Raw genomic sequence first — 15,179 nt, 5'->3', positions numbered from 1 at the left:
CGCTATTCACATCACCCCATGTGAATAGGGGGAATGGATTCCGAATCGATTCCATGATCCAGGGCTCATGACATGAAAATCGAACGACTTGAATGCATGCGAATGGATCATGAATCGATTCAAGTGCATAATCGAACGCAGCCACTGGAGTTCGCCGTTCGGACTTCCCATCCCAGTGTTTACAGGTCTACATGTAGGGCATAATTCCCGGCGTGGCATTGACTCGCTTGATGGGATTTCATTCAATTGAGCAGCAGAGTACATACTTCGAAGCGCATCATGTCAGAAATAGAAAAGATCAACAAGGGAATCTCGGGTGTTTAGCCAACAATAGATGTAAAGAGGAAAGGGACTTTCCCCTTTACATTAACAAGGGACGTTAGTTGTACGCTACATACTACTACTACTACTACTACATGATTGTACAACCCTTATGAATGCCATATCTTCGGGCTTGATCAGACTAATAGCAAAAGATCGATGTAATCAATTTTCTCTTCTGGCTTGATCATAATAACAGCTCAGGATGAAAGGAGAATAGCAGAAAGATGGAGGAAAGCAGATGACAGGGATCGCAAAAGAACGATCGAGAATGACGAAACATACTGGAATAATATTCAAGGAAATAGTTGGGACATTTCTAAACGACAAGAAACTGAGAGAGAGAGGCAATGCTGTGAAACCCAAAAGGACGAACGAAAACCACGAACGAAAAATGTGCTAATCGAGCTTGTTGCCAATTCTTACAATGGTCAAAGTTGCGATTTACTGCAATTGAGAATGTTCTTTCGTTTAACTAGACAATATACCCCGTTTTAGGGCTACCGTCGCTAGTGTTATTGCTGAGATTAAAGTAGTGGTGATTGGGATGCAGGTTGCGCTTGATCTGTTGGTCACGGTTCAAGCCATGCAAGGTGGGCACTGCTGTGTCTGCTACCGCCGCGGCGACACTAGTCGTCCTGTGCTTTGCTTGCTGGTACAGGATGCCCAAGGACAGACATTAGAGAGGTTAAGATGCTTGATATTTCTGACGCAACGCGACAGTTCAGCTCGCGCGTCGAAAAACAACGCGAGTGACCTGCAGCTAGCTCATGTCTAAATTTGAAGTTTTACGCCAAATTTGACGTGAAATTGCGCGTCACGTCGGAAATAACGTGCATCTTAACCTCTCTATTATTGGGCCACACGCCCGGCTTGTTTGCTGCTGCACGCCGTCTATGGGCCGGGAAAACCGGGTACTGTCGGCAAGGCATATCCCGCCACTACTGGCAGAGCTGGTGATGTTGATTGTGGCATGGGCGTGGGCGATACATGTACTGCTGGCACTACTGGTGATCTTGATTGTGGCATGGCCGTGGGAGATACCAATGGAGTTAGACTGGTCGGTGGCGCACGTGCCACCGTAGGTGTGGCATAACCAGCAACAACTGGCAGAGCTGGTGACGTCGGTGATACAGCAGTGGGCGATACAACACCGGGCGGCGATGATGCTCCATGCCACACGTTGGCTGGCTGCACGGGAGAGGGCGCAGCTGCTGGTGGCATTGCAGCAGGCCGGGGCGGCACGGATGATGTTGGTACCGGGGTCACTTGTGCCGGTGCCGGAGCGGGTGCTTTCATAGCAGCTGCCGCCGTTAGGGATTCGGCTGCCTTGGATGGCGGCCCTGCTGATGATACTGGTGGAGGTGATGCGGGTGTTGTCGGTGGCGACGCAGGTGACATTGGCGAGGGTGCTCGATCTTGCGATTGCGGCTCTTCAGATCCTTCTCCTGTACGAGATACAAACACATGGATATGGACATCTCGTCGGGCGTGCATCCCGCACATTTAAACGCGGCGGAACCCGTCCAGCCGTGCAAAACAATTTGGATAGAATTGAGGATGGTAATACATGGTACATGTGCTAGCACTAGGGAGGTTTAGTCCCACGTAATCCGTGTGTACTTTACGTGTGTGTACCACGTGATACTCAGTGACCCACGTACAGACGTTTTCTGATTCACGACATACCGTGTATGGCCGCTCACCCACGTTCCGCCAGAACGTGGGTGAAAATCAGAATGGAGCACATTGTGTGAGCTGTGAGGGTGCTCAGCTGAAGAAGTTTCCGAAGCACGAAATCAAAATATTGGATGAGCTTCTTAGGCCCGGGTAGCTTCGTCTTTGACCAGGTTTGGGCCTTTTGCTTCATGCTTTTGTTTGTTCCGTGTGACTAAACACAACATTGCAACGTGGGTGCCCTTCATCCACTTTACGTGGATCACCCACGTACGCATTTCCGTTACGTGGGAACTAAACTTCCCTACTCACTCACTGGTACATGTATATGTACCTCTATGAAAATTTAGACTGGAATATCGGACACAAACAGAATAACAAACTCGGAATATCCAGCATTCGCTGCTCCCAAAAATTCGAGTCAAACACACACAGGAGGTGGCAGGGTCGTGGGAAGGTAATTTAGTGTGGTACGGTCAGCCATCTGAAGTACAATTTACTCGTGTGTGTGGGAGGGGGGGGGCTGAGCTGAAAATTTTGGAAAATTAGAGCCCAAATCAGTGCATTTTATTGATTCACGGGGTATTTGGGTCAAATAGTGGTACGGTCAATACCGTAGTGACCGTACCGTGTGCGACGCCCCTGGATGGTGACTTGAGTACTTTAGAAAATACAACCGTCCCCACCATTCTAGCCTTAGCTAGACATCACAAACCTTTTGCGCCGTCTGTCGATGTCTGTGAGTTCTGCAGAAACTGGATCATCTGCTCGCTCTTCTCCGGGTAGCCCATCTCGCGCACAATCTTGCTTATGCCGTGATACGCGTCGTGCTCTCCCGGCTCTACAAGCAGAAGAATCTCCGTGTTGTGCGCCTGAGTGCCGCGTTCGCTCAGGACCTTGGCGAGGTTGTCAAGGGCATCCTGCTTCGTGAGCAGCTGGTACTGCTGAGTCAGGTTCCGGAACCGCTCCGGTGCCAGAGTCGTGATGAGCGGTTGAATTTCGCTGATGAACTGTATCGAGCGGAACGGGTTTACTGCAGCGAAGAGAAAAAAGCAAACAAGAAAGGCCGGATACATACTGCCGAGTTTCTTGCGCCCATAATTGTGTGTATAAAGCAAGGGCATACTAATCAATTGCGGGCCAAAGCTATAACAACGCACGTCAGCAATATTCACGATACTGGCGTACAGACAGGTGCATGTGCAAACACTACATACAGGATAGCCAAATGCTCTCATGCACACGCACACACACACGTGCGCACACACACACACGCACACACACACACGCACACACGCGCACGCGCACACACACGAAGACACGGCAGTAAGTCGGTACGTACATCTAAACTTTTCTCCCATCTCAGGTTTATAGTGTTACGACGGCGGGACTTCACATGCACTTTTTTTTAATACCGAATTGCAAAGTCCAGCAGAGAACGTAATGTGAAGACAGAACCAAGGGGAAGACATGAAAATACTGCGAGAAGCAGGAGCAGCATGCTGATGAATTGGGCCTACCTCCCCCAGTGTGTGGTTCAATAATCGGCTAGCTCGAAAACAACAACCTGAATAAGTGCAAAAACAGTGACGACTGGATCGACTGGAGTCCCCAAAGCAGGGTTGTGTTGAACCCTCTCGCTACTAGGCATATGCGGATAATGCAGGTAGAAAAATTGGCAGAATTCGGTACTTTTTCTGGTAAGTTTCATGTATGTTCGGTACGTGGATAAAGAAATGGAGCAGAATTCGAGAATTGCCCACCATAAGGATTGTATGGTTCTGCCGATGCCACTGCTTTTCGAGCAGAATCTGCCACCTTTTCGAGCATTATCCGCACACCCCTACTCGCTACCATGCATGCACAAACTCAGTGTGCAGAAATGGTTTTAAAAACATGGGTTTGTCACGTGACATGACTTTCTACTGCCAGCCCACCATACTATTACTAGACGCGGACATACATGTACATGTGTACATGTACAAGTCCTGTGTAATGCACAGTCGACATACATGTAAATGTACTTGAAGTGGTGGTGAACCGAATGTCACAAACCCAGTAGTCTCAGCTGTCCATTAAACACCACCAAAGTTGAACACATTGCGGTAAAAGTATAGCAACAACATACCTGTGGGGGACAACATGGAGAGCATTTCCTTGCTCTTGTCCTCATACCCAAGTTCCTCAATGACAACACCGAGAACACGATAAGTCTTTAGGCCACCAGCTCTGAGCAACTGGATGAGGTCCTCATTATGATCACATTGTCCATTCAGGGACCGAATTCTCTTTAGTCTCTCTATTGATGCGCTGTCAGTTATGAGACGTTTCTGGATCACCATCCGTCGCAGTCGATCTGCGTCAACTTTGTTCAACCATGGTTGAATGTCACACACAAACGTATCCAGGTCAAACGGATTGTCTGTTGCTAAAGCAGCAAAACACAGAAGGCACAGATGACACATGAACACACAACTACACACAACTACATGTCAAGAAACAAATAAAAATGGAATTGCACAACACCGATAATACAAGGAAAGGAATTTGAGTGGACACACCCATTCCCATAGCGCTGCACATCCGAACAAGTTCCGTTATTTTACAACGTTTCGGCACTTGACCATCGTCAGGTAATAAGAACAATGGACACACACACACACTCACGCCGCACACGCACACACACACACACACACACACACTCACGTGCGCACGCACGCACACACACACACACACATTCCCAGAACCACACATCGGAGCGCTTCAGCGATTGTTTCAATGGACAGCTGGGAGTGTTCTTTTCGACCTACCATACATATCTTAGTTTTTGAAAATATCCCAGAAATGACTGAGTAACGATCGATTAAAATCTTGAATAGATCCCAGGGGATCGACAGTTGTACGGTCCGTACACAAATGAATGAAAAAAGCACACATGCACAATGCCTTGTGCTTACAATCCATTGAGGGGCTGTGTCTGTGTCCAGTATCTCGCAACAGCACAATCTTGCTTGTCTTGCGCTCGCCTGTCACTGCGGGGCCTGGTGTTAGTGGTATGGCTGAAGGACACACACACGTTACAGACAGATACTAGTCAAGAGAGATCAGCCGTTGTGTTTGCTTTGGAGCAGTTCGTTTTTCAACTGATTATCATAAAAATGGATCCACGATGAAATATGCCCGGTGGCCATACACTCACAGGCGCGCGCGCGCGCGCGCACACACACACACACACACACACACACACACACACACACACACACACTCACTCACACACACTCATTGACACGCACTCACACTCACGCGCACTCACCACACACACACACACACACACACACACACACACACACACACACACACACACACACACACACACACACACACTCACACACACAAACACAAGACACAATAGCGAGAGTTCCCAGATTGCCTAGAGTGCTCAACACCACAAGGATGGAGCATTACCACAAAGGCAGAAGAGAACAGAGACAGCCGGCTAGGTCATTGTTGTAACGCTGCGTTTCATGCACATAGCAAAGCTAAGGCAATCCTCAGACAACTGATAACCTGTACACCATCTGGGTCCAAATTTATACCCAGGCAGGTAGCTAAAACAGGGCGCGCAAAGTGAGTGAAGCGCGGAAAAGCAGGTGGCATAGCGCGCAAAGGTGGCAAAGGCGTGACATTAGTGTGACATTTCAAGTGATACGTTAGTTAGGGAGACATGGTGCGGATGGTGTCGGTTATCACATGGAAAGGTGAGAAAAGGAGGGAGAGAAGGGGGGGGGGGTGACACACATGTAAATACCGGTAATGCATAATCTCTGCCCTCCCTCCTCCCACCTTCCTTCACATTCGATTCTTTATGGATATCGGGATATCACAAAGTAAGACCACCAAGACCATTGCATTGCGTGTCTCATAAAACTCGGATAGACTGTCGAGAAGTTGAACACGGCAAGCTAAGATTTGCTTGCACATGACTGTATTAAATTATTCCTTCAGGGAATATCATTGAATCCGACCAGAACACATAGGCTGCCAGAGTGTGGCAACCTGAGCTCGAAACAGCTACTAAAATAATACAGATGTAAGCCGATAATGCCACGATACAGCGAGCGCATGCATGGTGACTGCAGCTTTATCCAGCCGCTTCATTTTTTCTCGATCGCCGACTTTCGATCTTTTCACTGTGTACTCGACATGCATGAACTCTCGACACAAGATTCACGTGACGGTAACTTCGGCAAATGAGCAAGTAATAGTTGCCCACAGAGGAACAGAGGTGCTACAGTACAAAATGCATGACACTTTAAAAATAAAAATAAACCCTACTAAAATCTCACCTGTCGTCTCACCAGTAATAGGGTAGAAGTACTTGAACGTCAAACGTAGCGTTACGCTAAGGTTGCTTTAGCTGGTGATGGGCGCGGCTATATGGCCGGCTAGCGTGTACGAAACAGTTCGAGGATCTCGAGTATGAAACTTGTCCGAGCTCGGCTAGGCATATGGTGGTCCTAACACTTAATTAAGACAAATACAAGGAGACTATTATTTATATTGCTTCTCTCCGGATGCTGGAAAAAAAGAAGATGAAGCGCAAAGCAGGTCTCAAAGATAAACACTGCCTTGGGCAAAGCATGTCGACGATACTAAGTACTATCTGATGGGGAGCATCACGTTCGGACTTTTCAGCGGTGACAGGCGCGCGAGGCCGAGGAACGCCAAGAACAGTATTCAGTTGTTTACAGTCTGTATCTCGCAGAAGATAGGTTCTAGCTCTAGTCTGCAATCAGTATCTAAGCCAGCGTTGTGCATTCTTGGGGCGCCACCGTGTCTTCTCGAAGTCCCGATTGGCGAACCGTTCGTGCTTGCGTCTGAAACCGTCGTTGGGTCTCGTCTGGTCACAAGACACCTTTACGACTGCATACAACCATAATAAATTATCGGACTAGTGTGTGTGTGTGTGTGTGTGTGTGTGTGTGTGTGTGTGTGTGTGTGTGTGTGTGTGTGTGTGTGTGTGTGTGTGTGTGTGTGTGTGTGTGTTTGCCTGCGTATGCATTTGACTGCCTGCCATGTTTCAGTTGACAGACTGCGTTTTCTGTGCACGCAACTATTAAAATGTTCGTCTTTCGTGAACTCATCAGCGCTGCACCCAGACCGAGAACGGAAGCCAAACGACTTGACAGCAACGAAAAAATACTTGTCAAACGTGACCGTCAAGGGCACTCACACATGCCACTTCAGTCTACTCCTTATCTCACGATCACACAGAACGCGTGCCCCCACGCCAAACGTCATTCGCACCTGAGTCTGATGGTCCATTCATTGGCGTCCGTTTGATACTCTTTCGTCTGGGGGAAAACCTGCAAGCCATCCACGAGATCAAAAGAGCACAACGATTCGCACACACTCTCTCTAGTTTTCTGATGTGTAGATAACCATTCGGACGAATACACCTGTCAAAGTTGTTCTCAAGCCATCGGACTGGACATCGTACACCATGCAATGGTATTTGGAACTGTTGTGCAATATTGAACTCGGATAATGAGCCAGTATTTAATGTAAAATAGAAGAAGAAAACACATGGGAACGAGATCGCACGGTCTGACTGCTCATTATCTTGTTACAGTCGTGGATAGTTGCTTCTTAACTCGTTTCCATGTGATTTCTTCTTCTATATTGGGCATATTACATCTTTGTTTTCGCTTTCCGGACACGATTAGCCTCTGACTCGATATCTCAGGCGCAGCAGCAACGGTATTTTGGAGCTGTCGTGCATTTATGCATCGCTCGTGTTGAGTTCGGACATGATTTGCAGACAATGCATTTGATCGTAGCTTTGTACGTGTATGTAACGGCAAAAGTTCCTATTGTTCAGTGGTGGCGTCAAGGTGACTAGGTTGCCACGTGACGGCATGTTTTAACAGTAACCGTGCAGGTGTGGATGGACCATAGCAATATGGCATACAACTGACAAGTACAAGTACAAGTCGGTAGAAGGAGATGAAAAGATACTGCACGAAACCCCAGACCGCATTTTGGAGTCGCTGGGTCTAACCCCGATCCGAGAATGACTTCACACATTACCTCCAACAAGATTGCACGATTGTACTGGGTCTGGAAACGTGATTGTGCGGAGCCATCTCCGAGGTTTTCTTTACTATCTCGGAGGATAATCGACATGTGGACATTTGTCGAAGGTTCTATGGATTCATGAATCAAACTTCGTCGCTACTCTCTTGGATGAATGTGACTCATTTTGACAGTTAATGTTAGCGTGATGAACTTCATCATGGCATTCATGATACAACAGTCCTGGGACGAAGAAGCACCAGAGAGACATGCATGGGAACCTGCTTCAAGAAGAATGCCGCTCGGGGTCAGAAGCGTAACATTCGCATCAGCAATCCTCAGCCAGCAGTGATCTGGTCAACAGTGCGATTGGTGGCTCTAGGGCCTTCAGCCATGTGTCACGTGATCACATGAAAGCAATATTAACGGGGTTGATCAGCCCAAAGATAAAGCAGCCAATCAGACTGAAGATCACGAACATGATCACCTACAGTAGACAGTAGAACCTGTCCTAACCGGACGCCCTTGGTGCAGTGAAAACTGTCCGGATATGACAGGATTCCGCTTGGTCCAGGGTTGCAGGTGCGATCAAGAGCACTGTGCGCTGTGGTGCATGAAAAGTTGTCCGGTCCGTGCAGGATTCCGCTTGGTACAAAGTGGAGCAACCACATGTTTTACCGTATCAAAGGGTTTGTGTTTTTTATTTTATTTTATACGAAAGTCCACTATATTCCCGAATATGTGCGAGAAGTGGTGGCGGGGCCGTTTGTTGTGCAGGGCTTGCAAGGAGCGAGTGGAAGTAGTGGCTGCAGTGCAGGGGCCACTCGCAATAATTATTATTACCCAATAGTAGTTATTATTATCATCACGTGCATGCTGACCGATGTCGCTGACAGATTCCTAGTTGCTAGTGTGCCGGGAGGTAGTAAGATATCCACTCCCTGGCTTTCGTGTTATGATTATGACATGGCCACAGACTGATGTTACTCTGGTGACACACGCGTCGTTGCAAGGCATCGGTCCGCCTTGCTGCTTCACAAAGTCAATTTCGTATCGCAATCCTAGATTGGCTAGGGCACCCCGTAAGGAGACCATAGGTCTGTGGGGACTGCCCTAGAGAAATATGAATAAAATACAATCGATGTCACAACTACTACTAGTATCATTATCGACTGTTCACGTTCGTACTGCTGTCGCTGTCAGATTCCGATCAAGTCAGCTGCGCACCGTGCCTTGGCAAGAACCCCCGGGATAGCATCACGAGCTACACAGCTGGGCAATGAATGGAAACTTACTTACTTGATTCGTGAACACTGGTGTCCCTGCCCCATGGCCTAGGCGCCGCGTGGCCTGGCATACGTCTAACCATGAAGGGCGTCTCCGAACCGGAGACGGTTTGGATGGTATGGTGTGCGAATTCGTCCAATCAGGTCAAAGAATAGGAATGATGACATCAACCGAAGGCTCGATACCGACACAGAAGAATCTCGACGCCTCGACCATTAATCCCTCTGTTCCATTCACCAAGGCGGTGCCATTCTTCGTTCTTACAAGTTCGTCTTGTCGTTGGATTGTGCTGAAAGTCGCACCACAAACAGGCAGTACCGGTACTGCCTGTTTGTGATACATGTGAGCGCTCTTCTCTCTTTGACTTGTCGTTTTGTCCGCATCGTCCAACGCAGTCACTTACACATGTACTTCGAAGTATGAAACTTCACTCCTCAATTCCAATAACCGTCTCTTTACCGCCACGCCGGTCTTGATCTACCAGTGTCCTCCACTGGTTGTTGATCGAGTGGCCTGAGTGACCAAATTCACTTGGCAAAATGGCTCCATGCCCATGTTGCTGATTAGAATTACATGTCGCACAGAAAGTGAAGCGAGGTGAGGGGTGAGACCCCGCATCGTATCAACCAATCAATCGTGGCACGACTGCAACTGGCCAATCGCCACTTTGAAAAGGAGGAGGTCAATGGGGATGTCTCCTAACTGCACGGTCCAAGCACTGACCAAACTAGGGACATCGGTTTGGTCGCAGCACCTGAGCCATTCTCAGGTGGGAAGCCAGCTGATCACGCCATAAGTGAAGGAGACACTAGTTTCTAGGTTAAATCTCGATTTGTTTTAGCCTCCTTGTACCCTGACAATTGGGAAGCCAGCAGGTCACACCCAGACGTGCAGGAGCCCCTTATTTCTAGCTGAAATCTCGATTTGTTTTAGCTCCCTCGTACCCTGAGAATTCTACGTTGCTGACCCCGAGCGTCATTCTTCGTATGACGATTTTCCCTTTTCTCTCTGGTGGTTCTTCGTTCCAGGGTTGTTGCATCATGAACACCATGATGAAAGTCATCACAATCATGAAGGTGCTTAGAATCATCCAAGAGGGCTGCAATTCAGTTTTCATCAAGTAGACAATCAGCTGGGGGTAATTGGCGGAGACGAACGCGTAGCCAACGATTTGGTTCCTGAATCCATGGAACCTTCCACAAATGTCCGCAGGTCAATGGTCCGCTGAGTTCGCTCCGAAACATCACGCTTCTCACATGATCTCATGCAATCTAGATGAAAGTAATGTGTGGAGTCATTCGCGGATCGGGGACAGACCCAGCGACTCCAACAGGCTGTCTGTGGTTTCGTGCAGTGTCTTTTCATCTCGTTCTACCTATGCCGATACTACCACGGTCAGTCCACACGTGCACGGTTACTGTTAACATGCCGTGGCAACCTAGTCACCTTGACGCCACCACTGAACAATGGGAACTTTTGCAGAAACAAATTACAGTCAAACCTCTTTAGGACGAGCACCAGGGGACCGATGATATTAAATTTTTTGTTTGCAATAACGGGAGTTCTTTTTATCCGTACGGTATACCCAGTGAATACACAGTGATTTATCCAATGGAGTTACGAATACTAGTTCTTCTTTAAAAGCATTTTTTTTGTCTTATCAGTGTTCTTCCTAACCAGGTTTCACTGTATACGAATATAGGAATGCATTGTCTGCAAATCATGTCCGAACTCAACACGAGCGATGAATAAATGCACGACACTCGACAGTTCCAATACCATTGTTTCCTGTGAGATGTCAAGTCAGAGGCATTGTCTGGAAAGCGAAAAACAAAAATGTATTGCACAACAGTTCCGAATACCATTGCATGGTGTTGTACGATGTCCAGTCCGATGGCTTGAAAACAACTTTGACAGGTGTATTCGTCTGAATGGTTATCCACACAACAGAAATCTAGAGGGACTCGTAGGTTCGAATCTGTGAGCTCTTGTGATCTCGTGTATTTCAAGTTTTCCGCCAGACGAAAGAGTATCAAACGGACGCCAATGAATGGACCATCAGACTCAGGTGCGAATGACGCGAGGCGTGAGGCACGCGTTCTGTGTGAGATCAGATATGGAGTAGACCGAAGTGGCATGTGTCGGTGTCCTTGACGGTAACGTAACCGGGGTTTGACAAGTATTATTTTTTCACAGCTGTCAAGTCGTTTGAACTCAGTTCTCGGTACCGCACTGATGAGTTCATGAAAGACGAACAAGTTGATGCATATGTTCAACAGATGCGCAGTCTGACAACCAAAGCTTGACGGGCAGTCAAACACACACGCACACACGCAAGCAAACACACACACACACGCACACACACACACGTACTATTCAGATATTTAAAATAATTATGGTTGTACGTAGTCGTAGATGTTCGTTGTGAGCGGACGAGACCCTACGAGACTTTCAGACGCAAGCATGAACAGTTCACCAGCCAACACGTGCTGGTTTCTGCACCGGTCATATTGTCTCGTCCGGTCACAAGAACATCTACCATTGCCTACTATCAAGAGTAAAAAAGCTTATAATACCCTTGCTACTGTTTAAAGTACATATGATCAAGAGGCTTCAACATGCGATATGGTTGAATGATCAAGCTACCCACAGACAGACCCAGGCCAGACCTGGTCCAAGTGACAGCAGGATCTGTCGAACCAAGAACGCACAACGCTGGTTTAAAATAATTGGATGCAGGTCTAGACGAGAGTCAGACCCAATCATCCCGTGAGCACTTGAATACTGTTCTTCGTGTGCCTCATCCTCCCGAGCCTGTCAACACTGAACTGTCCGAGGGTGGTGACGCTAATCAGATAGTACATAACATCGTCGACATGCTTTGCCCAAGACAGTGTGTATTCTTTGAGACTTCCTCTGCGCTTCATCGGGTTTTTTCCGCGTCGAGAGAGAAGCAAAATAGTTTAGTCTCCTTGTTACTCTCTTAAAGTGTTAGGACCAACATACCTGCAAGCCGGCCAGTATAAGTAATTACGAATTACATACTCGAGATCCTCGAACTGTTTCGCCTACGCTAACTGCCCGTCATCAGCTAGCCAGACTTAGAATAACGCTACGTCTGACGTTCTAGTTCTTCCGCCCACTAGCGTGTGGGACAAGAGGTGAGGTTTTAGTAAGTGTTCGCGCCTACCGTAGCTCCTCTGCTCCTTTGTTGGCAACTTGCTCATTTGCTGAAGTTCGAATTTATTGTGAAGTGAATCTTCTTAGTTAACAATCACGCTCTCTGTCTCTGTCTGTCTGTCTCTCTCTCCCTCTCCAAATTTAACAGTTGGCATCCCGAGTAGCTGTTTCGTGCTCGATTAGCCAAACTCGGGGAGCTTGAGTTTTCAAGTTTTTAAAAAGCTGATAGTCATACTCTCTTGAAAGAGTGAACATGCAGCTATCAGCGTGCCGTGTTAAACTTTTCTTCATTCTGCCAGAGTGTTCTGAGGTACGCTGTCCTTTTCCTTCTCATTACTTGTTATATTTGTGTGATAATCGGCATCAAGACAAGCATTGAATGTAACGGAAGTTTGGAGGAGGGGCGTAGATATTATGATTTAAAAAAAATTCTATCATGGTGAGAGACCGAGAGAGAGTCAGGGAGAGAGACAGAGACAGAGAGGGAGACAGAGACACAGAGACACACACACACACACACACACACACACACACACACACACACACACACACACACAGAGAAAGAGAGAGAGAGAGAGAGAGAGAGAGAGAGAGAGAGAGAGAGAGAGAGAGAGAGAGAGAGAGAGAGAGAGAGAGAGAGAGAGAGAGAGAGAGAGAGAGAGAGAGAGAGAGAGAGAGAGAGAGAGAGAGAGAGAGAGAGAGAGAGAGAGAGAGAGAGAGAGAGAGAGAGAGAGAGAGAGAGAGAGAGAGAGAGAGAGAGAGAGAGAGAGAGAGAGAGAGAGAGAGAGAGAGAGAGAGAGAGAGAGAGAGAGAGAGAGAGAGAGAGAGAGAGAGAGAGAGAGAGAGAGAGAGAGAGAGAGAGAGAGAGAGAGAGAGAGAGAGAGAGAGAGAGAGAGAGAGAGAGAGATAAACAGAAAGTTTGTGAGCGTATGGCCACCTGAGACATTATAAGTATATCCATTGACGATGGCTCCATAGAAAGCTTACGTAACCAAATCACTCCGTGTGCACGTCTTGTTTAGGCTCACCAGTCACCAGGTCCTGCTGAGAGTCACGCTAGCTTGTGCTGCGAGACACTGACCACGGTCGCAATGGAGAGTGAGTATTTACTAGTTCCTTGGTATTAGCCAAGTCTACGTCATGTACTCTGGACTAGTGAGCAGTTATCATGTTTCAAAACGTCAAAGAATCGTACACATAACATAATTCGGAGACAAGTCGCAATTCCTTGACACAATCCGCTCCCGGTCCCCACGCAAATACCGGGTTACCAACCATGATCATGTTGTCTGGTGATTGCATAGTACGAGTTGTGCATGACACGCTGAGTTACAACCATAACTATACTATTACTATAGCCTTTCTGTCATCATGATTGTGAAGTTCATCCACCGTCCGGCCGTAGAGGGCTCAATTCTATTATTAATTTTACCGACAGCAAAGAGCGAAATACACAGGCGAAAGAACGACGTGCAGTTGTTGCCTTTCTGTCATCTGCTGACTGTGCAAATTGCAGCACATGTCATGCACAGTTTTATTGGAGCCTGAATTGAAGTGTGTCCTTTTTTCAGTGTTATTATTATGTACGAGTCGTACATGGGTTCCACCACCAGTGCACCACACTCACCCCAGTAGTATCTGGAGAATCTGATAATGACTGTGGATTTTGTAGAAAAACAAAACAAAACAAACATAATAATAATAATAATACTGTCGCGGACATGGAAATCCAGTCGATTGACCGGGGCCGGCGCCCTCAGCGCGTACAGAACGTAAGTCGTTGAGTGCACAATCATGTTGGTCCTGGCCTATGCGACCACGGACCAGCAGCTAGCTAGCAGCGCATACCTACTACGGCTGCATGGCCAGCGCCCTGTGGCCGCTAGACGTGCGACCGGATTTCCATGTCCACGACAGTACATGATTATTGATGGTGTTGCGCGGTGCACGCTCTGCCTGTGATCTGCACGCCCTCCTTGCTGTTTCTTGTCGCTTCAGCGAACCCTTTCCGTTCGGAAGAGTTCGTTTGTGACATTCTGCCATGGATCACCACTCTGCCAGCAGACCGGTTCAGGAACCTCGCCCAGAAGAACCACATTATCCGGACCATGGAGAGCATCAACAGCCTTTCTCATATCCGCATGATGAACGGGTCCGTGGCGCACAACTTGAAGATCATTGCGCTCGCCTCGCCGGGAGAACACAAGGCGTATCTCGAGGTGTGCGAGATCATCCGCCAGATAGGCTACCCGGAAAAGAGTGACGAGATGCTCAAGCTCTTGGACAGCCTCAAAGGTTTGTACCTGGTCCGGCTAGAAATTGAATGTTGGGCTTGAATGCATAAAAAAAGCACTCATTCATTACCTTCGATTATGGTAGCACATCCGCATGCCGCGTGAGGAAGACCACCACCGTCTGTGGATTAAGGCGCGGATACAGCTCCTAAAGCGGTCAGAGTTGACTAGATCAGCCCCTCCAAAAATTGGTCAAAGAACGAAAAAATCCAACCCCCTGTTTTCCTTGGTGTCAGATGTTAGTAGCGCCAGGAATTTCTCATTCAGTGCCGGTTTGAAAGTCCGGTTTTAAAATGTTCTTTGAGTCATCCTCAATTCTCTCCAAAATTGAATTCGGATGTTGAG

At 47.7% G+C, this 15,179-nt stretch overlaps 2 protein-coding genes across 3 annotated transcripts in view; one reads left to right on the top strand and one right to left on the bottom strand.

Annotated features, from left to right (window-relative positions):
- Positions 1 to 263: 263 nt before the first annotated feature.
- LOC135829743 (ESX-1 secretion-associated protein EspK-like) lies at positions 264 to 6,627 on the bottom strand. Of its 2 annotated transcripts, none has more exons than XM_065342132.1 (5): positions 6,345 to 6,627; positions 4,956 to 5,057; positions 4,127 to 4,426; positions 2,714 to 3,031; positions 264 to 1,769 (listed from the first exon to the last, which is right to left on the bottom strand). In XM_065342132.1, the coding sequence occupies exons 2-5, from the start codon at positions 4,960 to 4,962 to the stop codon at positions 1,216 to 1,218; spliced, it is 1,179 nt and encodes a 392-aa protein (XP_065198204.1). In that variant the 5' UTR covers positions 4,963 to 5,057; positions 6,345 to 6,627; the 3' UTR covers positions 264 to 1,215. The 2 variants fall into 2 exon arrangements, with proteins under 2 accessions (XP_065198204.1, XP_065198205.1); XM_065342133.1 differs by having other exon boundaries at positions 4,127 to 4,420.
- A 5,436-nt stretch (positions 6,628 to 12,063) lies between these two features.
- The window catches only part of LOC135830004 (mucin-2-like), a 5,639-nt gene continuing 2,523 nt past the window's right edge, over positions 12,064 to 15,179 (top strand). The window contains exons 1-3 of the mRNA XM_065342393.1: positions 12,064 to 12,521; positions 13,563 to 13,638; positions 14,539 to 14,835. Of these exons, the coding sequence (XP_065198465.1) occupies positions 13,632 to 13,638; positions 14,539 to 14,835 (304 nt within the window). The 5' untranslated portion in view covers positions 12,064 to 12,521; positions 13,563 to 13,631. The remainder of the gene's footprint in view (positions 12,522 to 13,562; positions 13,639 to 14,538; positions 14,836 to 15,179) is intronic.

The sequence above is a fragment of the Sycon ciliatum genome, chromosome 13 (genome assembly GCF_964019385.1).
Source record: "Sycon ciliatum chromosome 13, ocSycCili1.1, whole genome shotgun sequence".
NCBI classification, from domain to species: domain Eukaryota; kingdom Metazoa; phylum Porifera; class Calcarea; order Leucosolenida; family Sycettidae; genus Sycon; species Sycon ciliatum.
The sequence above is the reverse complement of the archived record's forward strand: the minus strand, read 5'-3'. Positions and strand labels throughout refer to the sequence as shown.